Source organism: Peromyscus californicus, unplaced genomic scaffold (genome assembly GCF_007827085.1).
Source record: "Peromyscus californicus insignis strain IS unplaced genomic scaffold, ASM782708v3 Scaffold_13__1_contigs__length_99412109, whole genome shotgun sequence".
Lineage (NCBI taxonomy): Eukaryota > Metazoa > Chordata > Mammalia > Rodentia > Cricetidae > Peromyscus > Peromyscus californicus.
Window position 1 is genome coordinate 33778978 of NW_026294424.1, and position 27202 is coordinate 33806179.

Genomic DNA, 27202 nt, shown 5'->3' on the forward strand with positions numbered 1-27202 from the left:
TGGTGTAGTGAGTGGCTTGGAAACCGGGAGGGGAACCTGATGTCACGCATGGTTGACAGTTCTCTGGGCCTGGTTATTCGCTGTGGCATCCTCCTGTCCTTGCCAGGTTCTCTCTGCAGGTACACTGTTTTTCTGAGTTAGAGTTGCTAGAGGGTGCTCTCAAAGACTCCAACAGGTAATCCACTGCATGCTACAAGGCAGCCGTTCCCATGTTTGCTTGGACATCCCAGAGACAGTACCGTGGACATGTCATCAGTCCCTCAGGCCTGAGGGACGGAGTAAACTCATGCCTAAGGAGCTCCATTAATGCTGGAAGCTGACCGGGACTTGCAAGCAGGGGCTAGACTTCAGGCCTGTAAAGGGCTCATCTCACTCTGAAACAAGCCAGCCAAGAGAAGATCCTGGGTGGCCAAGAGTCGGCTATGACCTACCCAGAAGTGGCTGCCAGGAGCTGGGATGTTCAGAGGACTCTGAGGCCCCCACGCCAGGCTGGTGACATGACGGGACTCATTTAAGTCTTACATTTAAGCCAATGACTTGGCTTAATACAGCCACGTCAGTGATATTTATGTCATTTCTGGGTGATGCTGAGACTCAAACCCAGGGTCTTCTGCATTGATATGTATTTTTATAGTACTAAGGTCTTCAGATTAATAAAAATGCTTGAGAACTGGGCATGGTAACACATGCCTTTAATTCTAGCACTTGAGAGGCAGACACAAGTGGATCTCTGGAGTTCTCTTTGGTTTACTTAGACAGTTTGAGGTCAGTCAGGAATACATGGTGAAACCCTGCATTAAAAAAATAGAGTAAAGTCCTGGGAAAAATTACAAAATATAAAACATTATATAGAAAAGAAAGCTCATTTATTCAAATTATATTACAAGTTCATTATACAAATAGAATCTGTATAAATATTTAAAAATATAAGATGCTAAAAATTTCTCTTATAAAAATGTAAAAATAAAATCTGTATTTTTATGTATACATATGACATCTAACAGGACGAAAATGTACAGTGGCTGACGTAAGGTGCACTGCCACACTGATGTACATCAGCTGGTCCCATACCCTAGGGCCCAGGCTGCTGTGGAGACTTCCCCAAACCATCTGCCCCTGGGACCAGCAGGGGGCTAGCAACTCCTGGGTCCATCCATGGAGCTCCCAGCAGCCCCTGGGAGGGAAACCATCTAGCCATTCTCCAGAGCTGCAGGAGGCTGTCCTGGGCAGGGTGTCTCTCTCCAGTCTTATGCGACGGCACATCACTGCTCTAGCTCATGTTCATTCTGCAGGGTCTTCATTGCTAGCCCCCAGAGGGTCATACTAGAGAAAAACTGTCCCTCAGAGTTCCTGTAAGTCACTGAAGATGCCCGGCTGCCCAGCGGCTCGGTGCAGTGGTTGTCCAGCGTGGCTAAGGAAGAGCGGGTCACAGCCATGCCATCAGCCTGTGACTGCTCAGCACCTGCTGAGGCGTCCACATCTGAGTAAGCATAGGCATGTGGCTGGTTCTGCAGCTCCTGGGGCTTGGCCAGCTTGGCAGGATCCAGGCCCAGTTTGTCTTGGTCACTCATGCCAGGAGGGTGGAGCATGGAGCGTAACTTACAGTAGGAGCCAGTGCAGTGACCATCGAATGCTGCCACAGAACTCTCCACTGGGTGCCCAGGGAGTTTGACAGACACAGGCATCAGTGTGACGGACACGTCCTGGGAGAAGGAGTCGGAGCTCTGAGACCTCTCCAGGTCAGAGGTCTCGATGGCCTGGCTCAGCTCACCCAGCACAGCTGGGCTCCTGGCATCGGCTCGGCCGTGCATCTTCTTGTGCCGACGCAGCACCGCGGAGCGCGTAAAGCACTTGCTGCAGATCTCACAGCTGTAAGGCTTTTCCCCGGTGTGAGTTCGGACGTGCCTGCGCAGGTCTCCTGAGCCCCCAAAGCACTTCCCTGAGGAGAGAACGGGGGACTTTAGAAATGGAAGGATGATCTCAGGGTGGTCCACGGCACCCTCACTTTGGATGAGGTCCCTTGCAGCTGGAGACTCAGCACAAGTCGTCTAGGGTCTGTCTCAGTGCTAGCCAGCGGCTGCTCCCTCACCTGCGGAAACCCAGCCCTCCTCAGCAGTGCTACTTCTGTGCTATGTCGCTGTCATTTGAGCCTGCAATGTCCCTTAATGCCACCAACTGATGATGCTGTTCGGGAGGATGTGGAGCTTTTGGAGATGGGGCCCAGCTGGGGAAGGTGAGTTATCAGGGCTGGACCTTTGAAGGAGACCTTCAGCCCACACTATCTTTCCTCCCTGGTTTCCGTCAGGAACAGTGGTGGTGGCAGCCCGTGGGAGTGACTGTTACTATAGCAGTGCACCGTGGCCAGCCTAGGAGCATCCCTTTCCTGATGTCTGTGCAGTCAGCACGTACCAAAGATGTGCACACACTTGTCCTTCAGCCTGTCTCCCGTGAGAAGCCGGAAATCAGCAGGTAACTGCAAAGGCTTTAATGTGTCGAGAACTCCCTCAAGGGAAACATCCTCATGCACACTGGACATACTGAGAACTTCGCACTGAATGTCTTTGATTTCAGCTACCTAGGCCTCGTTAAGCAACAAGTGCATGTGGGGTAGGGTGCAAGGAAGAATGCCTTTGAACAATCCAACTAGATCGGACTCTCCAAGCAAGAAAACTCTGACTTCCATGTAAACCCGAACCAGCACCCACTAACAGCTCACTGCCTGTGACCCACCCCATGTCTTACCCAGGTTCGGAATTTTCACATTAATGTTATGTCAGGCATCGTCTCAGTTTTATGTGTTGTCTTGGTAATGTGTTTGCGGTAGTCGATGGTTGGCAGTTTCCTGGCTCCTCCTTTACTACTGTGTGTCCTAGCAGCTTCTGCTCCCTGCCATCTCTGGCCATAATGTAGACGCTTGGGCTCTATTGCACCGTTAAGGTAACTCTCCCTGGAATTACTGGGAGGCTGGCACCACCTCTGTAGCGTCCCTAGTATGTATAAACTAGTCATACGGAGTTACTATGAAGAGGAGTGAAACCTGACTTCAGTTAGCAGGACAGTGGCGTTCACTAGATCTGTCAAAATAGAGAAGGGAAAGAAATCCTGGCTGCATTCCCAAGGTTCTGTGCTGCCAGATGCCAGCTGCAGTCCCAGGCCTCAGCAGAACCTAATCCAGGTGTGCTCTAAGCACCTCCTACACTGCTCGGAACAGAGCACTGTCAATTCCAGTCACCTGCTCATCACAGCTCCGTCAGCACTGTCAAGCCGACACACAGAACGGGTACATGGGCACACGCAGTCCTCAAGTGCCTGGGGGGTGCACGACTCTCGATTCGACGCAGTGGTCGCAAACTACAGATACCAAGCTCTTGGTCTTCATCTGTGTGGCAAGGCACCTGAGATAGAAAGCTACCTGCTCTCCACTTCCATCAATGCCCTCGCTGAGGCCTCGACAGGCCCTTTGCTGTCTAATCTGTGACTCCAAGAAGCATGCCCTTTGCTCCCAAAGTGTGCTCCGTCACTCCATCCCTTCCCACTGGGACTGCCAGCTCTTGGTGGTGGGGCTTTGAATTGCTTTGTATTTGGAGCATTAAAGTCAGTTCCTGATACCTCAAAGACGCAGTGTCTGGTATGTGGTATCACTCTTGTGAGGAGGCAAAGGAAGGGCCACTTTCCCTCAGTCTCTGAGAAAACAGTGGCTTAGGGCGGTCAACAGCAGAGTGGGCAACTCGGCCTTGCAGAGGAGGGGTGAGTTTGCCGGCTGGCCAGTGTCACACTCACCACAGGCAGGGCAGCTGTAGGGCCGCTCACCCGTGTGCCGCACACGGTGCTTCACCAGCTTCCTCTGCATGTTGAAGGACTTCCCACACTCATCACAGGTGAACACCTTGTCAGCTGTGTGCGTCTTCTTGTGCTCCTTCAAATTGCTGAAATTGCTGAACCCTAGACAGACCACAGCAGGGGTTAGGCTGACAGGCAGGAACCTGGAGCAGTGACCCTGAGAACATCGGGAGAACAACACTCGCTCACTCAGCAATACCTCGGCCGCATGTGTCACACAAGTGTGGCTTCTCTCCAGAGTGAATGATGATGTGGCGCTGGACATCACCAGAGGCCGCAAACCTGCAAGGAAGTGCAAAGTCCTATCAGGAGACTGGCGACACTGCTGAGACCCTGATAACTGGGACCATTCAGAGGAGAGAGACTCCTCCACCTGCTTGGTGTGGCCTGCTTGGTGTGGAAAACCCTTTCTAGTGATGCAGTGTTTTGATTTAAAGGCACTTCCTGCTTGCATCATCACACTCTTCCCAGTTTCCAACAGTACAAGACTGGAAGGCCAGCAGTAAGTGAGAAGCCACAGTTCACCTTCTATTACCTTATGTATGGACACTGCAGCATGCACGTGGAGGTCAGAGACAACTGGGGGGGGGGGGGGAGTTCTTCTTCTACCATATGGCTCCCAGAAACTAACTCGGGTCACCAGGCTTGGCTGCAAGCGCCTTTACTCTCTGAGCCATCTCACTGGCCAGTCTCCCAGTTCAGAGGAACATGAAGCCCTGTGGTGCTCACATCCTGCTGGATTACTGCACTTGTGAGAAACACTCCATGTGGTGTGCCAGCCCAAGGCTCACGTTGGAGAGCACAGGGTGACTCTGCATGGTCTTGGCAATGAAGCCAGCTCTGCTGAACCTAGTGTGAAATACAGACAGTCTGGCCCTCCTTCACCCATCCTAGAAAATGAGCTCGTTCACCTCTAGGCCACACTGGAGACCCACACACATCCATCCTAAGACAGAGGACAGAGCTGGAGACAGAGAAGGGACTAGTGTTCATGGAGCAGCTATGTTTGGTGTCTGACGATGGTGCCTTCCAGATGTGTCTCCACACTACAGGAGGCCCTGTCACCCCACCTTCGGGATGGGAAACACAGTGAGTGTGGAGATGCTCCTGAGCTTGGGCAGGCAACAAGGACCTCTCACCCATGATGTGGAGAGCTACACTCTTTCCTGGCTGCCCCCTGTGAAGGTGGGTAGGTTGTTCCAAGGAAGGTGAGCCATAGAAAAGATCTTACATGGAATTGCCAAGATCCTAATTTTCAACACTGCAAAATACACCCAGGAGCCCATGGGAAGTGGCAGCATGTGAAGCAGTTCTGTCTGGGCTGCTGGGCACCTGCCATGACCAGAGAATACCACCTAGAACTTGGCTTTATGTTCAGGTAGTTCCAACAGAGGGAGCTGTGGTCAGCACAGCAGTCTTTGCTTTGTTCCCTTTCCCAAGGCAGAGGCAGGCATGCTCCCCAAACCCACTGAGGCTTGATTTCCCCTCTGCTACGCTCCTAGAATTTTTAACCTTCCAGCCACTGCAAGGATGACTTGTGAAGAAGGGCAGGGAATCTGAGCTACTGACGTCTGTGTTCCCTCACAGCACTGAGCAGATGGTGGGAGTAACTGGTGGCCCCTGGATGACTGAATAACTAACTACACGATGGAATCCAGGCCCGGAGCAATGGGGATGCCTATGGCTTCCAAGGCTGCTGCTGGAGGCTGCAGATCTAGCACAGTGGCAGGATGGTGAAGGAAGATGCTCCGGGACTGTTACTGAGCAAGAGGATCGAGGGCTGAGGCTGTGGCCCGTGCACACAGGAGGGATGGACAAGCTCCTCGCTTACCCAGGCCCTGTGAAGGAATCACTGCACAGGTGTCAACCCACCAACATGGGCTGATTCCCTGTTGCCATGCCAACACTCCGTTTTCAGGTCAAAGCTCACCTGCCAGGGCTGAGTGTCACTGACTCTGTCCTGAAGCCAGCAGCCTGGCTTGATAACACCGCTTCGGTACCCTCTGTCGCCTTATCTCTGGATGTCTAGTCACTCAGGCTGCAGGCACTGTTTCCCTGACTAGACAGTCTCCTCCTTGGGGATGTTTTTAGAATGAACATTTTGACGTAAACTAATCTGTTTCCTGTAAAGCCGACTTCCTTCCTGGGGCCCCAACCTAGATTTTCCTGCTCTCCATGAGCTTTCCTTCTTCTTCTTCTTCTCTCATGTGCTGCAGAGTGAATGCACTTGTGCTCTGCCATGGTTGTGTGAGCCCTGGTGGCCAGTGACGCGACACTGCAAAGACTTGGGCCACCCACAGTCCTTCACATGTGGCACCTCAAGCCCAGCACTGACCTCTTTCCACAGATTTCACAGATGTACGGCTTCTCCCCAGAGTGCCGGCGTAAGTGAGTCTGGAGGTTGCCTGCCTACAAGAGGACGAGAGACACACCAGTAATGGAGAAGCAGAGTCACAGGAGTTCAAAGGGACCTGGCAAACTTGGCTGATCCCACCACATCCAGTAAAGGGCAGACAGGAAGCTGTGCATAAGGTGAAGGGCAGCACCCCCCGCACAAGGAGCCCGCTGTGGCCTCACACTGGTGTCCACTCTGTGATGCCTCCCTTGTAAAAGGCTGGGCTACCCTGGGGAGGAATCTGGGTTTCCAGGCCTAATTTTAAGCAGACCTTGATACAGTTAATTTGGAACACCCACATGCAGGGTCATATGGAGAATTAAGCACTTGTGGGGCTTATTTCAGTGCTCATGACTTCTTTCTCAAACGAACGAATTTGTTCAAAAGGGCAAAAGATGTTTCCAGAAAGTGTGTCCTCTGGCAGGAAGGTTGGCTCTGCCTGGCCAGCTTTTCATTTTCACCTCTGTGCGTGAATGCATCTCGGGAGAAGCAGGGCCGCACTGCAGGATCTTTGCATCCCTACCTTGTGAAGCTAGCGGGGTTTTGCACCTAGACTTCCACACACTCAGTATGAAATCAGAAATTACCTAAAACAGTGAAAGCAGAGCTGCAAATGCTTCCCATGTTACAAATGCCCCCTGGAAATGTTCCAAATTAGGGCTGAGAGGCAAAGCCTTCCCTCACTACACCTGAACAGCTCAAGCGGTTAGTGTCCTCCTGCCAAAAAGGCCCACAGTGACAAACAAAGATGCCTAGGGGCCACAATGCAGTGCACAACAGAGCCCAAAGGGAGAATAAGCAACAGTTAGCTGACAAACTCACTCTACCTCTGCAAGTTGCCTTCAACAAAATGCGAAGACAGTTTGGGTTATAGCCGTCTGTGCGTCAAAGCTCACAGATACGGAAAGATGCTGTCTGTGGAATCTGATCGGGGAAGCCTCAATTAGGCACTACATTCAAGACTGCGATCAACACAGCTGAGGGAAAACTGCAACTTTCAATAACCAGAGGGATCTTGGCAGAACACTGGTAAACAACCTGCTTTATAGTGACTATTAATAACAAGACCATAGCGAATGCCAACAGCAAAATCCACATGATGAAATTCTAACTAGGTTTTTATATCCACTGGCAATTGGTATTCCTTTTTCTAACTAAAAAACTGAGACTTTGGTGATCAGAACAGTTGCCCAGGGCCATGGTTGGGCTGGTTAGTATTGGTCATGTGGGGTGCAAGTCTTCTCTGCTTTTGCAAATCACAAGAAACTGACATGTCCTGAACAGTCAACAAGGCAGCCACGCTGCCACCTGGGATACCTGTCTTCAGAGAGCTGGATCTCAAATACTAATTGCTTTAGTCAGCAACACCCACATTTCAGAAAACCAATGCCATACACCCACACAACAATCTGAATGGTACCACCTGCTCTACTGCCAGACAGAACCCTCTGTACACTCAAGGTACAGTAAATATGCATTGTGATGAAACACCGTTGGAGGGATTTATAGCAAGGATATCATTCCCCCACTCCTAGCAGTATTACTTATTTCAAAGCAAATGTAACCCAATGCTCTTCCAATGTACAGTATTGACAAGCAGTAGTTGATGAATGTGGTAATACAGGCCTGTAATTCCAGCACTCAGAAGACTACCATGAGTTTGAGGTAAACCAGGGATACTACCAAGTACCAGGGCAGTCAGGACTACATAGGGAGACTGTCTCAAAAAGCCAAAGTAAAACAAACAACAAAAGAAAGCAACAGCAACAAAAACCTTAATGTGTCTTTACCATCTCACATGGAAATACATAATGAAAATCAGTATCTTTCCCACACACAGTAGCACACACCAGGGTGACAAATCGTACAAATAGATAAAATTGAACTGATAGAATGCTTTCCACAAAAACCCCACAACCAAGCTGTAGTGCATGTAGGCAATCTGTGCAGATGAGCCAGGAGCCCTGGCCCTGCTGTTTTGGGCATCAATCCATACCTTCTATTTTTAGCAGACTGTAGCCACGCTATGGTATCTGAAGTGCACAGAGCATGTCTTAAAAACATCTGCAGTTGTGTTTGCAGAAACTGTGCCAAGCAGTGATGATAATGCTATGAACAGAGATCAGAGCTCTGCTCCGAGGCTGCACACAGTGCTGAACTCAAGGCTTATAGAGCTGCACTGCATTTCACAGAGTCAGCTGATGAGGCCTTGGGTCACAGACTGGGAGAGCTAATTCACTGGGGTTTTGATGTTGTTCTTCGTTTCCTGAGACCTGGTCTCACTACGTAGCCCTGGCTAGCTTGTAATTCACTATGTAGACCAGGCTGTCCTTGAACTCACAGAGATATGCCTACCTCTGCCTCCTGAGTGCTGAGATCAAAGGCATGCATGACCACATTTGGCCTAATTCAGGTTTATCTGCTGATTTCAAAGCCTGTGCTAATAAAACTCTGCTGAAGATATTAGCAAAAAAAGAATCTTGTTTCCAATAACTTTTTTTTTTTTTTTTTTTTTTTTTTTTGGTTTTTCGAGACAGGGTTTCTCTGTGTAGCTTTGCGCCTTTCCTGGAACTCACTTGGTAGTCCAGGCTGGCCTCGAACTCACAGAGATCCGCCTGGCTCTGCCTCCCGAGTGCTGGGATTAAAGGCGTGCGCCACCACCGCCCGGCTCCAATAACTTTTAAGTTAAGATAAAGTATTTAAGAGAAAAATCTCACCAGAAAAAAAGAAGTAAAATCTGGTCCTATGAGGTGGCTCAGCAGCTAAAGGCACTTGCCTCCAAGCCTAATATACTGAATTTAATCCTCAGGACCCACATTCATGGTGCAAAGAGAGAACTGACTCCTGAGAGCTGTCTTCTGACCTCCATACATACACTGTGGTACAAGTGCCCCCAGTAAATAAATACATAAATACGAAGTACTTGTAAAAGTACCATCTGAGTTGAATCACTCTTATAATAAACTTTCTGATGTGGACTCAAACCTCAGTATTCACTCATAAAGAAACTTGGCCTCCCTTTCCTGTAGATGGCAGCTGAGTAAGAAGGGGGGCCTCCCAATCTCAAAGACAGAAGGCATCACAGACATTAGTCATCTAGTTGAGTTCCAAGTCTTTAGGATTTCAGAGAATAGTAAAATTTAAGACACTAAGGATAAACACACACTTCCCCTGTTAATGTTATGAAATGATGTGACTAGATCCACCGAAGCCTGGCAATCAATCACCTGAGGCCCAGGTTAGCACTTGGGGACATGGTCAGGATATCCTTGCTTCTTGCACTTTCACCAAGGATGAGGTGTGTGGTTGCCCTGCTGTTAGCTCAGCACCGAGGACCCTGCCTCTGAATTTCCCCAGGGGGCTTCCTTGGTGTACTGCATGCAACAGTAGACAGCCCTACCAGAAAACATGGTCTCTCCCCCAAGACTGCCCTCTGCCTCTCAGCTGACCAAAGCCTCTCTTTTTGCCTCCCTGGAGAGAAAGGACAGCTCTGCTCTTCTCCAAAGACAGCTGACTCACCAGCTTTCCCTTTCCCCCACTGTCCTGGATGTACTGGTGTCCTTGTGCACAAAGGAAGCACAGTACACAAGACACGGCCATACTATAAGAGAATATGATGCTATAAACAGCTGAGTGTATCACCACCACAACCCAAGATGATGCTGGCTGACGTGCCACAGTGCCAGCCACCTCATTAGGAAAACTGTGGTTAAGTGCAGACAGACTAACTCTTCTAGACAGCCAATCCTTAGAAAACAGGACTGGAGATTCTAACTGGTAAATGTTTTCGAACTTTCAAATCCTCCAAAGAAAAGGCCCTTAACACTACAGCACACTCTGGCAGACCAGGAGGGGCATTCCAATCCACTGTGACCACCACTGCTTGTGGGCAGAAGTTTCTGTTTATGGGCCAGCTGCATGCTACCTGATGGCAGATTGGACCCCAGAGTTGGTGGGGTAAGTATGACTCTCCTGGGTACCTCTGCCATGTTGAAAAGTGAAGTCAGCAGCCAGGGCTGCCTCTTCAATCTCAGCCACAAAGCTTAGCAGTTTAAAATTTCTCCTGGTCAGGGAAGGATTATAGATTCATAATAAGACAGATTCAGATGGAATAAAACTCGAAGTGGTTTACAATATGTGTAAAAATGTACATAGACTTGGAAGAGAAAGGAAAAGGAGGATAAACAGTTATATAAGGGAATAGATAGCTTTAAAAAATCAAGTCTTTAAAGAGACAATAAAAGTAATATAAAAAATAAGCCATGTAAAGATGGAAATCACACAGAGTCTGGATTATATTGTCTTTGGGATTTTTAACTACAGAAAGACATTTGATTGTAAAGGTTTCTGAATGAAGTCAATGTGTATATTTTAAAGGTATCTTGACTTCAAAATTTATGTCTAAGGATACATTGCTTTGGAAAAGAGGTTCTGCTTTTGTTTCCACAGAAGATGAGAACTTATGGATTGCTTCCAAGTTAATATGGTTTGATCAAGGAAGATCCCGAGAGGTCTCCAGATGTTCCAACATCCAGAACAGCTTCAAGGCAACTGGCTGAGACAATGCAGCCTCACAGACTACTCCAGACCATAATTCTTAATTTTCTCAGGATCCCCATAAGACTGCCAGTACCCCCAATCAGCAGGAAGTAATATGAGAAGCTATGCTCAAATTCCCAAAATTTGTTATAAATGTTTATTTTTATTTAAAAGGGGTTGATTATAAATACAATCTTTTTCTAAAAAAGAAAAGGGGATAATATAGATAAGATAGGATAAAAGGGCAGATTATTGAATCTACTTTTTTTTTTTAATATTTATTTATTATGTATACAGTGTTCTGCCTGCCAGAATAGGGCGCCAGATCTCATTACAAATGGTTGTGAGTCACCATGTGGTTGCTGGGAATTGAACTCAGGACCTCTGGAAGAGCAGCCAGTGCTCTTAACCGCTGAGCCATCTCTCCAGCCCTGAATCTACTTTTAAAGAGCAACAACTTGTTTAAAATGTTTTACATTGCTATGGATTTTAGTTTATTGATACAAATTTAAAGTTAATTTTGTTATACTGTATCTATATTTCTACTCTTGTTTAAGGTATTATATTTGTACAGCTCATTTGAAAATGTAATATATAAGAAATATTGATTAATAGTCATCTATAATCGCAAACTTATAGTCATGTTAGTTAAGTTTTCTAGGTATACACAGATATATTTCAATTAGGTAGGTAATCTTCAAACACTTCAAAGATCTACAGAATATGGCATTTAAAATGTTTTAATAAAGCCAGGCGGCAGTGGCGCACGCCTTTAATCCCAGCTCGGGAGGCAGAGCCAGGCAGATCTCTGTGAGTTTGAGGCCAGACTGGTCTTCAGAGAGAGATCCAGAACAGGAATCAAAACGACACAGAGAAACCCTGTCTCAAAAAACCAAAAAAAAAAAAGTTTTAATAATATAGTTTCTTTTTTTATGATAATGAGACATGTTTGCTCCTGGCAGCACCAATCTACTCCAGGGAAGATGACAGGCATTGAAGAAACTCCTTATGGAGTTTACTTTCTTTGTGGCAAAAGTTAGCCATTGGGCAAGAAAATACCCTTGCCTCAACTGCTGACAGTATGCTGTCCAAAATGGACAAGCAGGACACAAAAGAAAGGACTGCTGATCCTTGCCAAGACAAGGTAGGAAAGCTCTTTAGAAAATCCTGTTTCACAGATGAGTCTGTCAGATATGCTAGGCCTGTGGGCCAAGGATGGATGCCCCAACGTTACAGAGAAACTTGGGAGGCCAGTCAGTCTGCCAGTTGTCTCTGTAATTCTCGATTTTTGGAAGTTGCTTACAATGCTCTTCTTGTTTACTTAGTTAATATTATATCCTTCTGAGGTCTTTGATGTAGTTGAAGTCTAAAAGTTATAATTTTCCTTGATTATGATAAAAGATAAATTAGATATGAAACCTTAGACTCACAAATATAGGATAAAATATTTTCTTTAATTTTGCCAAATACAAATAGACTAGATATTGTAACTGTAATTCTTGCTTGATAACTGTTTGTTATATATAATCATCTTACTATATTAAAGCTAAAACCTTCCTTTTGATTAGATAGAAAAGGAGAAATGCTGGGGGATGTCTTTCTGTATGCTGTGAATATATGTTCTTCCCATTGGTTAATAAATAAGCTGATTTGGCCTATGGCAAGGCAGCTTAGAGACAGGCAGGAAATCTAAGAGAGAAAAGAAGGAGAAAGGTGGAGTCTGGGGAGAAGCTGGGAGCTGCTGCCAGGAGAAGCAAGATGTAAAAGTACCAGTAAGCCACGAAGCCACATGGCAATGCACAGATTAATAGAAATGGGTTAAGATCTAAGAGCTAGCTAGCAAGAAGCCTGAGCCATAGGCCATCCAGTTTGTAAATAATATAAGCCTGTGTGTGTTTACTTGGGACCAAGTGGCTGCAGGACATGGGAGGGAGAGATTCGTCCTGACCACAGGGCCGGGCAGGACCAGAGAAACCCTCTGGCTACAACTGTTCACTCCAGTTATTCCCAGATGAATGTATAGCAGAAATGGGGGGTAGAGTTTCATCTCCTAGGTATCTCCATGCAACAGCACCCTGCTCTCCACCCCCAGAGTCCTAGCTGTTTCCAAGGCTCATCCAAGGGCAGTCAAGTGCTGCCCTTAGGTTGCTCCAAATGCCATGCCTATTGGGTGGCCATGACTGCTCTCTTCTCTGTCTGCACTGTTCCTGTATGTAGTCTAGCATAGCATGTCCCAAGTCTCCTTGTCCTTGACCATCCACACAGTTATTTCTCCCTCTGAAGAATAAGCTCCTCAGAGCCTTACTCTTGTCTGTTCCATCCCAGCATGTGGCAGAGCTAAAGGCATCTTAGTAACATACAACTCTTGCTGAATTAGGTTTTTAAAACAGTCCTTTTTCAAAATAACTTCATCACTTCGCTATGAAAATAAAACAGCAAGATCCATCTGAAAACCACAGCTACAGACAGCTCTGCATTCATAAAAACCTAACAGACGGATACACCAACCCAGAAGAAAGGGGTATTCCAGATAGCCACCCTGGGTATAATGCAGAGGGAGGGCACAAATCAAGGTCTAAAGCATGGTTCTTAAGCTTGGCTACACACCAAAATCACTGTTCAAAAAGATAAGAGATCCACTCAAAGCAGGAACTGGGCATTTCTGAGGGACGGCATAGCAGTAGTGTGGGGTGGGTGGGGGAAGGGAGGCTGATAGAGATCCTGAATGTGCAGTTGTATATAGTTACCAAGTGGAGCCCCAGAAGGGCTCTGAGCAGGAAGAGGAACTCAGACACTACACATGAAAGGTTCTTAATCCTCCCAACAGCTCCACAAGATAGTGTTGTAAGAATGAGAACGAGGCCCAGAGAAGTATGGTGACTACTTATTATCAATGGTCATAAACAGTTTTACACTTTACTTTTCTTCATTTTTACTTATCTTGCTGGGTGGGGAGGAACAGGAAAAAGCCACATGTGAGGACTAGAGGACAATTTGCAGTGGCTGGTTCTTTCCTTTCACTGTGTGGACCCCGAGCATTGGAATCAGTTTGTCAGGCTGCGCAGCAACACTCCTATTTTCTAAGTATCTTACGGGCCCCAGTGCTAGGCAGCTAGGATGAAAAACAGATCAAGACACTATCTCACCCAAGATCACAGGACAGTAAATCTGACAGAGGCAGATTCAAATCCAGACCCTTAAGCTTCAGAGGTCAAGCTCTGCACTCCAGGTACCCAGGTGAAAGGCAGTGAAAGTCTCCCCAGGAATGGTGATAGAGGGATGCACACTCAACACCTGTCCAGAGCTAGGGGCTGGCTCCTGATGATACTGAGACATGATGCTGTCCCACAGTCATCATTCTGGGAAGACAGGGCCAACCGTGGGAAGATGCAGGGAGTCACCGAGAGTAAGAGTGAACTGAGCAGACTAGCTGGTGCCAGTGCGTGGCAAGATGCAACTGACACCCTCAATGGGCTCTGAATAAACCATGGAGGGTGCGTAACAAAATGGCACTCACTGTTTCCACGGACCGTGGGCCTTCTTTCCCAATCCCTGCCATCACGGTCTCTAGCTCTATAGGACCAGCCCAAAGCAATTTCCAGCCTGAGCAAAATTTCACACAGCACCAATACGGAGCTACTGCACTGAGCAGGACAGCAATGCTGGCTGTTCACCCTGCACAGTCCTACTCTGGAAGTCTGGGACCCTGAACGTGACCATGAACAGAGGGACACTCTATTTCAGAGGGAACGGCAGCTGCTTAGAGCCAGGCTATGATACTGGACACTTTATGTAGAGGTGTTTGAGTCTGAGCCCAACACAGTACTTGCCACAGCAAGGCACAATAAATGTGAGACAACTCCACCATGTCCAAATGACCTTCCTGGAGGTCAGATCAAAGGCTGCAGTCAAAGTAGGGAATGAAAATGCCTTGGTCTATTCTTGTCCAATATCCTGCCTACAGTCGCAGTGAGAGTGACTATTGGTCTTGGACCTAACCCAGCATGCAGTGCGGCTCCAGGGAAGCTCGGTGTGGACCGCTGGGAACTTCAAGAGACACCAGGGCAGGACCCATCCTCAGTGCAGAAAAGGAAAAGGGGCTTTGACGGCTCTCACAGCAGTAGACCTTCTAATGTGCTAGAAATGCGTGTTCTGACCCAGCCCTAAGTCTTGTGCAACTACCACCACAGGTTTCTCTCCCATGGACAAAAGTGAGTCTCACTGGTAATAAAATACGCAATGGAGTTTAGGCTTCCAATTATCAACATTAAAAAGAGTATTCCCACCTGAGAGAAGTGTTTCCCACAAATGTTACATTCAAAAGGTTTCTCACCTAAAACAAAGCAAAACACAACAATTTGTCATCAGTACAAGAATTTTCACATTCCTTTTTGTTAAAATATTTGATCCCCTGCGTCTTTCCTTTCCAAGCTGCCCATTCCATTCTTCTGTGTTTTGTTTTGGAACAAAGTCTCCCTCTGCAGTTCAGGCTGACCTGAAACTCTCAACAATTCCTGCTTCAGCCTCCTGAATGCTGGAATAGCATATGAGAGGCACCACACCAGCCCATGACAGTCTTTATCCCCAAAGTGGGCACAGGGCATCTCTACTTCCAAATACTTATCTCTTACCCCAAGACTCTCCGGAAAGATGATAAAATCAAATCTATCTTGTGGTGGTATTGTGTTCCCCAAAATACTGTGTACCTTAATAAACTTATCTGGGGTCAGAGAACAGAGAAGCCACAAGATACTTAGGCTAGAAAATGTTAGCACACGCCTTTAATCCTAGCATTCCAGAGACAGAAATCCCTCTGGATCTCTGTGAGTTCAAGGCCGCATTGGAATCAGCCAGGCATGGTGATTCATGCCTTTAATCCCAGAAAGCAGCCTTTAATCCCAGGGAGTGGTGGTAGAAAGCAGAAAGGTTTATAAAGCGTGAGGACCAGAAACTAGAAGCATTTGGCTGGTTAAGCATTTTGGCTGGTTAAGCTTTCAGGCTTTGGAGCAACACAGTTCAGCTGAGATTCATTCTGGATGAGGACTCAGAGGCTTCCAGTCTGAGGAAACAGGACCAGCTGAGGAATTGGCAAGGTGAGATAGCTGTGGCTTGTTCTGTCTCTCTGATCTACCAGCATTGACCCCAATAACTGGCCTCGGGTTTGATTTTATTAATAAGACTCTCTAAGATTCCTGCTATACTATTTACCTTCATCTAAAAGTCAAACTGTTCTCCAAATACAAACCTATGGTGAAATAAAAAGACCGCCTATTTTTTTCTTCAGCACAAAACCAAATGGGACATTTCTCTACTTGACCTCTGACTCCAAACAGAGTGCACAGTCCCTTCATACCATGGGGGCTGTGGACACTGGGGCCCAAAGGGTGAGGCACAGGTGGGCTGAGGAGCAGCCCTCTGCACTGGCTCCCTGCCTTAGCTGAGACTGGGCCTTCACAGCACAGAGGTGTGGTCTGCTGTCTTCTCCACTGAGCACAGTAACTAAAGCACTGCAGTCTGGGACAGAATAGACTGGAGCCGCAGCTGTTCTGCACAGAGGTCTGCTGGAAGGTGTACTTTAAGGTGCCGGCTTTAGTCTGCATGGGCCTTTGAACCCCCAAGAAACTCCACTTCCCTACTCCCCTCAATTCAAGTGGTTACATTAAGACGCTCTTAAAAGTAACACCACTGTTCTTCTATATACAGGGCCTGTGGCCTCGGCAATACCAGCTTGCAGCTTTCTGGGTTTGCACTAAGCTAGTCTTCAGCCCTGGATGACTGTCACCATGTAAGCCTGTGTTTTGCCTTCTTTCTGTAATTACTGGGGTAACAGATAATGTTAAGTTCAGCCCCCAAAAGAGAGATGAGTTGTTTTTGTTTTTTAAAAAAGATAACTCATGGGTCATAAAAGACCAAGGTTTTAACAATCATACTCCAATAGGTCTTGGAAGCTCTTTTCACTGTTAAAAATTGAGGCTTTACAGAGCTTTTGGTCCTATGGGCTGTGGCTATCAACATATACACATCAGAAATAAAACAGAAGGCATTCTGAAGACAGAGAAACACAAGTTTTACTGGCTACCAGTAGGACATCATCACACACCATGTGGCCTTTGGCAGCTTCCACAGCACACCTCGAGGAAGGAAGTAGCATCTGCACCATTCTGAAACAGCTCTGGCCTCATAGATCCCTGGTATCCGGGTCACGCTCTGCTACCATCTCAATGCAGCACTTATGTCCGAGGAAGTGTCTCTGCCCTATGACTATCTGTCACTCACAGATGTTCTCCAGAATTAGCAATTTAATTTTTCTCCTTAAAGCTATAACAGTTAAGTTTTTAAAAGAAAAATGAAATAAAACCGATAGTATTCCTCAGGCTGTAGAAAATTAAGCTAACAAAATGATTTAAGTCAAGTTGTTTTCATAGCAAGACTGAGTGAGGGTTGTCTTTACCTGGTCTCATTTTGAACCACTAGTAATGAAATAATGACAGTCTTTACATTTGAATACACTGACATCTATAAAGGACTTTTACAAATAGTGAAAGTGTCTCCACTGATGCATTGAGGTGGAAATCACCTGAGCAAACCAGAAGTCCGAAGTGGGAAGAGAAGAGCATGCCAAGGAAGACAGCTGGCAGCATGCCAACAGGGCAATCTGGAAGCATGCTGCTGTGTGTCACTGCTCATGGCTATGCCTTATTTTGGGGGGTGGGGGGAGGTGGTTCGAGATAGGGTCGCACTCTGTAGCTCTAGCTTTCCTGGAACTATGTAGACCAGGCTGGCCCCAAACTCACAATAGATCTGCCTGCCTCTGCCTCCTGAGTGCTGGGATTAAAGGTGTGCACCATTACACTCAGCTCATGGTTATACCTTAACTGTTACTAATTCATGATGCACTAATAATTCTATCACAGTTAACCAGGGGAGAGCAAGGTACAAGTATTGCACAGTGTATTATACAGATGTGTATCATATATTAGAAGTTCAAAGTCTAAGGTGGAAGAATTTTCATTTGAAAATATCAGATACAGAGTGGGGCTGGTGGGGGACACAGCTCAGTGGTAGAGCAGTTGTCCAGCATGTGCAAGGTCAATCCTTGTACCACTAAAATAAAAACAAACAAACAAACAAAATCAAATTGTTAAAGTTGATTCTTATTTAAGAGTTTACCTCCTGCCTCCAAAATCCTAACTTTTCAAATTAAAATTACTTCTGAGAGAAGTTTAAGAATGATTCAGTACAATTTGTTACAGTTTACTATCAGTCTACATTCCACTGAGAAAATAAGCAGAACACCCTAGAGACAACTAAGCACCGTGTGTCTGAGTTAGTTAGAAATGTGAGTGCGTCCGAGCACCTGACTGTTGAGCTAGACAGTCGGAACTGCTCATGAAAGGATGCCAACTCTTCACAGCAACTTGACGACACCTACACAGAACATACGCACAGATCACCAAGAAGCGCAGCGGAGGGCAGCTAGCACCCCGGAGCCTCGTTACAGACATCAGTGGCTCCACTGAGGAGTCAAGTGTCTTACAGATAAGGCCAGCAGAGGGTGGGGTGGCGCTGCTTCCTTCTCCATGCCTGGGCTCAGGGCAGTGTACCTGTATGGGACCGTTTGTGCAGCTCCAGATTGCTCGGGTGTTTAAAAGGCTTCCCACACAATTCACATGTGTACTGCTTCTGGGACTGGAGGCCCTGGGATGGGTCTTCCCATGTGGCCGGGGCTCCCGGAATCTCCACCTCATGGCTGCTCTCTGGACCCAGTTCTTCCCTCCCCTTTTCTTCAGGAGTCGGGCTTCTGGCTCTCTCGGCCCCATCTTCCTTAGCAGCAGATTCCTCCCTCCTGACCAACCTAGTATCTGGTTCAGACGCACTCACAACAGCCGACTGCTGTGACTTGAGAAAGTTTAGTTTCTTCAGGTGCATGGCCTTCTTCAGCCTCATCTGCTTGGCAGGTGGCTGAGAAAGGGGGTCTGCCTCCGAGTCCATGCCAGAGTTCCTGAGGGGTGGAGCCAGGAAGGTGGAAGGCAATTGCTCTGAAGACTCCAGGACACCTGCACGGCCCTCCACGGAAGGCTGTGAGTCTGCTGCAGCAACATCTGTGGAGGTCCCGAGAGTGAGTGGCTGTTCGGTGGCAGGCGCCTGGCTGGGGCAGGCCGTTTGCTTGTAGTACTGCTTGCTGTACAAAGTTCTGAGTTTGTAATAGTAGTTGGGCTGCTTGCAGGGCAGCTCTGGGCAGCTGCCACCTGCAGCATCCGGGGCTGGTTTGGAGACTTCTCCTGTGGGACCACTGAAACCTGCTGATGGAGCATGAGGACTCAGTTCAGGCAGAACTTTAGCAGGCGGGCCTTCCGCAGGGCACTCCTGCAGTGAGTGGGGTGGGCAGTGCTCATTTACCGTACAGGGACCATCCAGAGTCACACTCTGCAGGGAGAAGGCACCAGCACAGGACAAGCCTGGCAGCTGTGCTGCAGAGGCCGACTTCAGAAACGTGTGGCACAGATTCAGAACATTCTGTACTTGCAAACACTGCGCTGTGTCCAGCATCACTTGAATGTTGTCCTGATTGAGGTCAAGGTGCGACGTGTACATGAAGTCCAGGATCTGCCCTATGCCGCTCACATTTTTAACATCCAGGTGAAAAACGTCATTCTTCTGGCTGGAAGAATTCTGAAAAAGGCTCCTGACAAAAGAAAGAAGGTTAGTTATTTTCACATTCTGTTAACATTTTCTTTTAAAGTTCATACATATACAAAATATCTATGAATGCTAAGATGTTGTCACAGTATTTTTTTCCTTTGTTTTTAGAGACAGGGTTTCTCTGTGTAGACCAGGCTAGTCTTGAACTCAGAGACCTGCCTGCCTCTACCTCCTGAGTGCTGGTATTAGAGGTGTGTGCCACCACCACCTGGCTATCACAAGTTTAATGTTTTTATTTTTAAAGTTATTTCACTTTTATTCCTTTTTTTAGTTTTTTGAGTTAGTGTGTATATTCAAGTGTATATAATATGTGTGTGTATGCACATGTGGAGGCCAGAGGTCAACCTTGGATGCTGTTCCTCAGGCACCATCACTCTGTTTTAAGAGAATGTAGTCTTTAACTGGCCCAGATCTTGCAAAGAAGGCTATGTTGGCTGCCCAGTGAACCCCAGGGATTCACCTGTCTCTGTCTCCCCAGCTCTGAAATTATAAGAATGCACCACCATACCTGGATTTTTCATGTGGGTTCTGGGATCAAATTCAGGTCCTCATGCAAACACTCTATGGAACATGATCTACACTGCTTGAAGTATAATTAACCACATGCACCAATTAGACAGAGTACAGAAAAAAAAAAAAGGACATTACGTACTTCCGTGTTTTGTATGTTTAGTCTGACACAATACAGTCCACACCATATAACACACAAATAAGCATTTATACACCTATATGCCTGAAACCCTTCTAAAGATAAAGATAAAGGTAAAGGTAATAACCAACCCTCAGTAGGTACTCACTATGTAACCTATAATTTGGCTGCTAAGGTATTTTGTCTTGGTTAGGTTTTTGCTTTGTTGAAACAGGTTCTTACTATGTAGACTTAGCTGGCTGGAGACTTGCCATGTAGACTAGGCTGGCCTAGAACTCACAGAGACTCACCTGCCTCTACTTCCCCAGTGCTTGGTGTGCCACCATGCCCTTCTGGCTGCTAACTTTTGCAGAGACTCAATGGTCCATAAACCAACAGAAAGAAATGCACCTTGACTTGGAGAAGGAAAAGGCCTATGAGGCCCGGCTCCTTGTTCCAGCTGGGTGGAGTGCATAAGAGAGGGAATGGTGTGGGACACAACTTCAGAAGATGACTCGGGTAAACTGTCTCACAAACCCGCTGCAGACACTTTGTCCAGTCACCTGTTTCCCAACAGCATTTGCTTTTTATGCTAGCTACAACAACCAACACAGGACACCTGCAAGAGCTAAGTGTCCTGGAAGACAGAGAAACCCAGGACAGCAGAGCCCGAGGGTCTGGGACTCCCTACCTTCCCGAACGGAGTCCTTAGAGTGTGTAACAGTAACACAGTCCTTACAGTGCACACAAGAGCCAAGGCTAAATGCCACGATGCAGGGTTATCAGGGCAAGAGGAGGTCCCTTTCCACACACTGCTGACCCGAGCAGGTGAATGTGCACCAAAGAGGAGCATGGTGTCTAAAGAGAGACTTGCTAGCCAGAATTCACTTCTAAAGAACAGGTAATTGTACGAAGGTTAGTGACATGAAACACAACTGCTTGGTGTTAGTCAGCATATATAAGTAAATCACACAAGTCCAAAATAATGGCGGGGATAACTAAGTTGAAGCTGAACTAAGGATTTTCTTACAGCGTTCAAATGAGAGACAAAAACTGAACCGCTTTAATATAGGAAGGAAGGGAGGTAGATAGGTAGGAAGGGACCCACGAAGGGGGAAAAGCATGCAGAACACTTGCTCTCTGCTGATTTCTTTCTCTCTCTCCAGACAGAATCACCCCTATGAGCCCGGGCTGGGCTGGAACTTTCTATCCTCTTGCTATGGCCTCCAGGGGCTGGGACGGCAGATGTGCACAAGACAGCCAGCATTCTCCACTCTAATTTCTTATCGCAGCAAAATTCCTATCGCAGATTCAATTCCTCAATCATTTTATTCAGAAAAAGTGAAAATAAAAAAGAGCGAATACTGAAATTAATTCTTCTCAGTCATCCCCAATATACTCTAGAGTCTCTTTTCCTTTCAGGTTACTCTAAACAGAGTGATAGTATTTAAAGAAATAAGAAAACCCATAAATTCTTATTTTGTTTAAACTCCAAAGAGGAAGACAGAAAAATCCCTGAGAAAAGTGAAATGTGGCCACTGTACTTTCCTGACAGGTTCCCCAGGCAGTGGAGGACACAGTGTGAGGTACTCACCTGAAGTACTGGCTGAAGGCTGCCAGCACGTTCTTGTGTGCTTTGAAGCAGACTCCCCTCACCACCAGCATGCAGTCACAAAGCAGGCCTTGGATCCGCTGCTCTCGCAGTTGCTGGAGGAGGTGGCAGCTGTGAATAGCAACAGGGTCCATACTAGACCATGAGACCTACAGCAGAGAATGTAGGTGAGAGCCTCTCAAGAACACCATTGGGATAAAAGGGACCCCAAAAGCACAAACTGCTCTTGGCTTTCATCGTGGCGCATCAAAGTCACAGCTTAAAACACACACCTACCCACTGGACTGCAGCATCTAGCTCAGAGCTGTTCAGCCCACCTCTCTGCAACATGGAAATGTCTCCTCTTACTGATCCATTATGGAAGCCATTAGCTATGTGAAACCCAAAGCACCTGAGTCTGCTAACCTAGAAGGCGGCTGTGATAAGAGTGTATGCATTTCTTTTATGGCCAACTATGAATATGCCAAATTAAAAATAAAAAATACACATACACAAACAAGCATAAAGGAAAAAAAGCCAATCAGCTAAGATCAAACCCATACTTATTAAACACTTTGTGATAATTAATCTTGACCTTTAACTTGATGGGACTGAGAATCCTGGAGATGCACCCCTGTTGGTGTCTGAGGGCACTTCCAGAAAGGCTTAAATGAGCAGGGAAGACCCATCCTGAATGTGTGTGACACCATCCTATAGGCTGGGGTCCCAGGCTGAATAAAAGAGAGAAAGCAGTCAAGCAGCAGCATGCATCTGCCTGCTCCCTGGCTGCAGAGGTAATGTGACCAACTGCTTCTCGCTCCTGCCACCAAGCCTTCCCTCCATGACGGACTGCATCCTCAGACTATGAGCCAAAAAACCCTTCCTTAAGTTGCTAGTGTCGGCTATTTTGTTATAGCAACAATACACACCTATACATAGGTCAGTGAATTCAAAGATCGAGAAGATCAGGAACCTATCTGGGGAGGTAAGATACAAGTTAAAATAACTACCATCACCAGACAGAGAGCAAAGCAGTATCACAGAGCACCACATCCGCTTAGATGTGCCTCTGTGCCTCTCACAGACATAGAGGAAGCAAGAGAATGGGATATGCAGGTTACTGGGGTCTGTGACCAGCTGGTGTGGGGACCTCCAGGGCTTCAGAGTATGGCTGCATAGTAGATGGCATACCAGAGAGGCAGAGGACAGACGACACTGAGCTTCATGCCTTATGACAACTGACTCTGATTGGGAAGGAGACAGAAAATCTGGTCATTCCCCATCTACCTACTGAGTGACTACTGTGTACTATATTCTGGGGCAATAACAGTGAGTAGAGCACAGCAGGTGTCCTGGAAGTTTCAGTTCTAGTGAGGGCAGTGCACAGCTAATGGAACAATTACGGCTAGACATGGGGGCATGCAGCTGAAATCAGGTGCAGCCTCTGGCATCCAAACACAGGGGGAGGAACAGGAGGATACTGAGGATCCAAATGGCAATCTGGTGCACTAAACTGTAGAGGACAAAATGGCCTTGTGCCCACAGTTAAGCACTGGAGAAGCCAGGAAGGTTAAACACACAGCTTACCTCTTCAATGGAATGAGGTGCTTAGTTGTTTTCCTGGAACTCTAGGAGGAAATGTAGTTTACAACCTAGTAACCTGTTGCTACCTGTTGAACCAGGCCCTGACCATATCTTCCAGAATTTATGTTTTACTTATCCCAGACCCTTTCCCCTTAAAACTTTGAGCATTACTTCTAGGCCATAAAACTCATCCTTGTGAGAGATGTCATTTGTATAACAGCCTAAGTGACGTCTATGACTCTTAGGGCCAGGCCAGTCCTGACACCCACAGGCATTATGTTTACCTTAGTCAATCTCCCTAGACCCTAAATCTTGGGCACTATCTCTGAGTTACTCTCTGTATCCATCTTTGTGAAAGAAGCCAGATGTACTTTGTAAAAAATTTCAATGTGCCAGTCGGTGGTGGCGCATGCCTTTAATCCCAGCACTCAAGAGACAGAGGCAGGCAGATCTCTGTGAGTTCAAGGGAAACCCCATTCAAAATATATATATATTAAAAAAAAGAATCTCAATATAAACATGCCTTAAATTAGTTGTGCACTTGGGACTGAGTTAATTTATTATCAGAAAACTTTTTTCCCCCAAAATTGTGCTGTACTTAAATACAGTTAAAGTAAAATGATCTGGGTCAGACTCTAGAAGTCCTGGCCCAGGACCAGCTACAAAAACCAGGCTGCTCCGAGCTTTGTTCTTCCCTCACCCTTGGTGTGGAATAATCTTTCTGCACACTGTGAAGATGTGTCTTTGCCAAGGTGTCTTCTGATTAGTTTAATAAAGAGCAGAATGCCAATAGCTAGGCAGGAAGAGTTTAGGCGGGACTTCAGAGAGCTCTGGGAAGAAGAAAGGTGTAGAAGAAGCAGGACATGCAAGAGGAGAGGTAAAAGTCACGAACCATGTGACAGCACATAGATTAAATAGAAATGGGTTAATTTAAGTTATAAAAGCTAATTAGAAACAAGCCTAAGCTAAGGCGAAGCTTGTAGATGTAACCAACCGTCTTATTAAATAAGAAACACAGAACCAATGCAAAGAAGAAAGCCAAGAGGTCAGAGCTAAGAGCTAAAACCTTACCCTTCCTCTTGCGGTGGTACTACCTCTCCGAAAGAGAGCTACTTCCTGTGTTAAAGTCTTTATATGGACTTTCGGTTCTGCCTTCTCATTGGTTGTAAACCCAATCACATGACCGCCTCGTCACTGCCTGTCTGTACAGACCTCCAGGTCTTCTATGGTTGGTATTGAGATTAAAGGCGTGTGTCTCCAGTGCTGACTGTATCCCTGATCACACAGAGATCTACCTAGCTCTGCCTACCAAATGCTGGGATTAAAGGCGTGCACCACCGCCCAGCTTTCCTATGGCTTGCTAATAGCTCTGACCCTCGGGCAACTTTATTAACATATAAATAACATTTTAGTACAAAATAAAATATCACCATACAAGCTTTCATAATAAATTAAGTGTCTGCGACATTTTTTTTTGGGTTTTTGTGTGTATGTGTGTGTGTGTGTGTGTGTGTGTGTGTGTGTGTGTGTGTGTGTGTGTGCTGGCAGCCCAAATAAAAAAATCTGTCTACACACCCTGATTGTTTTTCCCTGCCTGCTATAAAGCCTGCAGAGACCCTAACTAAGCACCAAAGAAGCCATGGGTTTCTTTCAGATTTAGGGCAAAAACACTGAAGACAAAGTCACACCCACAAAGCCAAACTCAAGAGCTTCTTTTAACAGTACCCCTGAGCCCTGAGGTAGTTTGGACATGAAATCTTTCCCAATGATAATAGAGTTAAGGCTTAGTCCTCAGTGCAGCAGAGTTCAGATGTGAGGCAGGTGGATATGAGAGTATAAATCTCCTCAACAGGTTGATCCACTGATAAGTTCACAGCAGAATGGACTATTGGGGGGAGCAACCTAGCTGTCAGAAGCAATGGTCTTTGTGAGGTAAAGATCTGGCCCACCTCTGCTTCACTGGTCACCGTAGCTCTGACACCTGTAAGTGTCTGGGGCTTTATAGGTGCTCAGCGTGTAGTTTGGGGATGGAGTGACCGCAGGAAACTAGAGGACTGTAGGGTTCCTTCTAATTCAGCAAGCTAAAATCTAAATCAAGAATATGACAGTAGAAAGATCAATGTGAAAGACATCAAACAATAAAAATACCAAGGTAGGGGGAGGGGAAGGCAAGGAGAAACAGAACAAAAAGCCTGGATGATGTGAATGAAGAGGGGCTTCTCAAGGGAAAAGGAGCCTTAATGGAATTTGACCTAGAGGCTCCCACGGCAAAGGCCCTTCTGCTTAGTGAGGTGATTCTGCCAAGTAGTAAACACCAGCAGATGATTTGTGGAACATTTTCTGTGGGGCTGTTTATATCAAGAAGAGGTCTTCAGGAGTTGCTACTTAAGGTGCTTATCTTTATTTCTTTTTCTGTATGTATGTGCAGATATGCGTGCATGTTTTGTGTATACATGGGTGCATATGTGTGGAGGCCAGAAGCTAACCTGAGGCATTGTTCCTCAGAGGCTGTCCACTTTCATTTTTTTTTTAAGATTTATTCATTTATTTTATGAATGAGTGCTCAATCTGCATGTACATCTTTATGCCAGAAGAGAGCATCAGATCCCACTAGAGATGGCTGTGAGCCACCATGTGTTTGCTGGGAATTGAGCTCAGGACATCTAGAAGAGCAGCCTGTGCTCTTAACTAATGAGTCATCTCTCCAGCCCCCACTTTCGTTTTTGAGACATGGTCTCTTACTCAGAAGAGAGGTTCACTGATCCCAGGGACCCACCTATTTCCACCTCCCCAATACTGGGATTACAGGTGCATGTCACCAAAATGGCCTCTTTATGTATTCCATCACATTCCCCAGATCCTCAGAACTTGATTACCTGTAGAGATCAGACCTTCAATAAGGCAAGTGGGTTAAAAAGAGCCCATTAAGATGAGCCCTGTTCCAATCTGAAAGATGTCCTTACATAAGCAGATGTGAGTACAAGCAGAAATGCTAGTGGTGTAGTGGCACAGAGGAAAGATCATGCGAGGCTACAGCAAGAGGGTGACCACCTGTAAGCCAGGCCGGTCCTCTACAGCAAGCAGACTTGATGACACCACATCCATGACCCTCCATCCTCCATAACTGTGAGAAAGTAAATCTCTCCCACCTGAACCACTTCAGCTGTTGTATCCTGCTATGGCAGCCACAATAAACAGAGGGAAACCTCCCTGTCACCGACAAATGCCCACCGGAGGGTTGTTTCTCAGAATACTGTTCATAGCCTGTCTGACTTTCATTCACTCATTTAAGCAACAAACAGTGACCACTATCGTATACCAGATGCTGTCTTAGGGGCTGAGAACAGCTCATGTTTACTCAACTGCAGATACCGGCTCAGCACCTGACCTGCACCGACTCATTAGTCCTACAAGGTCCCGAGGAGTAGGCGCTGCAGTCACAGCATTCTGCAGATGGGACGCCAAGGCACAGATGGCCCCGTGGTGAAGGAGGCGGCGCGCGGCTATGAGGCCAGGTCATACGCGCCTCTCCTCTCTTGGGGCGACGCAGGCACCAAGAGCCGCGCAGACCGCAGCAAGGGTGACAGCAAGAAGGAGGCCCGGCTCCCAAGTCCGGAGCCTAGCTTTGTGCTCGGCCAGGCGCGCCACACCGCGCTGTCAGCAGGCCCGCCACACCGCGCTGTCAGCAGGCCCGCGCGCATCCCAACCGCGCTGACCCGCAGCCCGCGCGAGGCCAGAGTCCTGGGTCGCCTTACCACCGGAGGCCGCCCCCGCCCGGCCGCCTTCTCGTCACTCGTCCCCGTCAGACCCTCGGCGTCAACTGCAAGACTGCAACCACCACGGAACCATTCCGACAACGCCCCCTCTGCAGCTCATCGGCGGCTTCCGGCGCCGTCACTTCCGTCCGGGGGGCGTGGCCGCG

General features: G+C 47.0%; 1 protein-coding gene across 6 annotated transcripts; it reads right to left on the minus strand.

The window, feature by feature from the left end:
- Positions 1-837: 837 nt before the first annotated feature.
- On the minus strand, positions 838-27155 carry LOC128108363 (zinc finger and BTB domain-containing protein 49). 6 transcript variants are annotated; one of them, XM_052734809.1, is made up of 8 exons: positions 27036-27155; positions 21700-21828; positions 18379-19460; positions 15061-15107; positions 6176-6249; positions 4040-4122; positions 3781-3942; positions 843-1939 (listed from the first exon to the last, which is right to left on the minus strand). In XM_052734809.1, the coding sequence occupies exons 2-8, from the start codon at positions 21768-21770 to the stop codon at positions 1263-1265; spliced, it is 2196 nt and encodes a 731-aa protein (XP_052590769.1). In that variant the 5' UTR covers positions 21771-21828; positions 27036-27155; the 3' UTR covers positions 843-1262. The 6 variants fall into 6 exon arrangements, with proteins under 6 accessions (XP_052590771.1, XP_052590768.1, XP_052590770.1 ...); XM_052734806.1 differs by having other exon boundaries at positions 21700-21866; XM_052734807.1 differs by lacking the exon at positions 27036-27155 and adding an exon at positions 26430-26977 and having other exon boundaries at positions 21700-21866.
- Positions 27156-27202: the final 47 nt, after the last annotated feature.

Coding starts and splice junctions, on each gene's coding strand:
- LOC128108363 (XM_052734806.1), bottom strand. CDS start 21,851: ATGGACCCTGTTGCTATTCACAGCTGCCACCTCCTCCAGCAACTGCGA. Junction 15,108..18,378: donor GCACAAACGGTCCCATACAG/GTACACTGCCCT, acceptor GCTTTGTTTTAG/GTGAGAAACCTTTTGAATGT. Junction 6,250..15,060: donor GTGGGAAACACTTCTCTCAG/GTGGGAATACTC, acceptor GTCCTCTTGTAG/GCAGGCAACCTCCAGACTCA.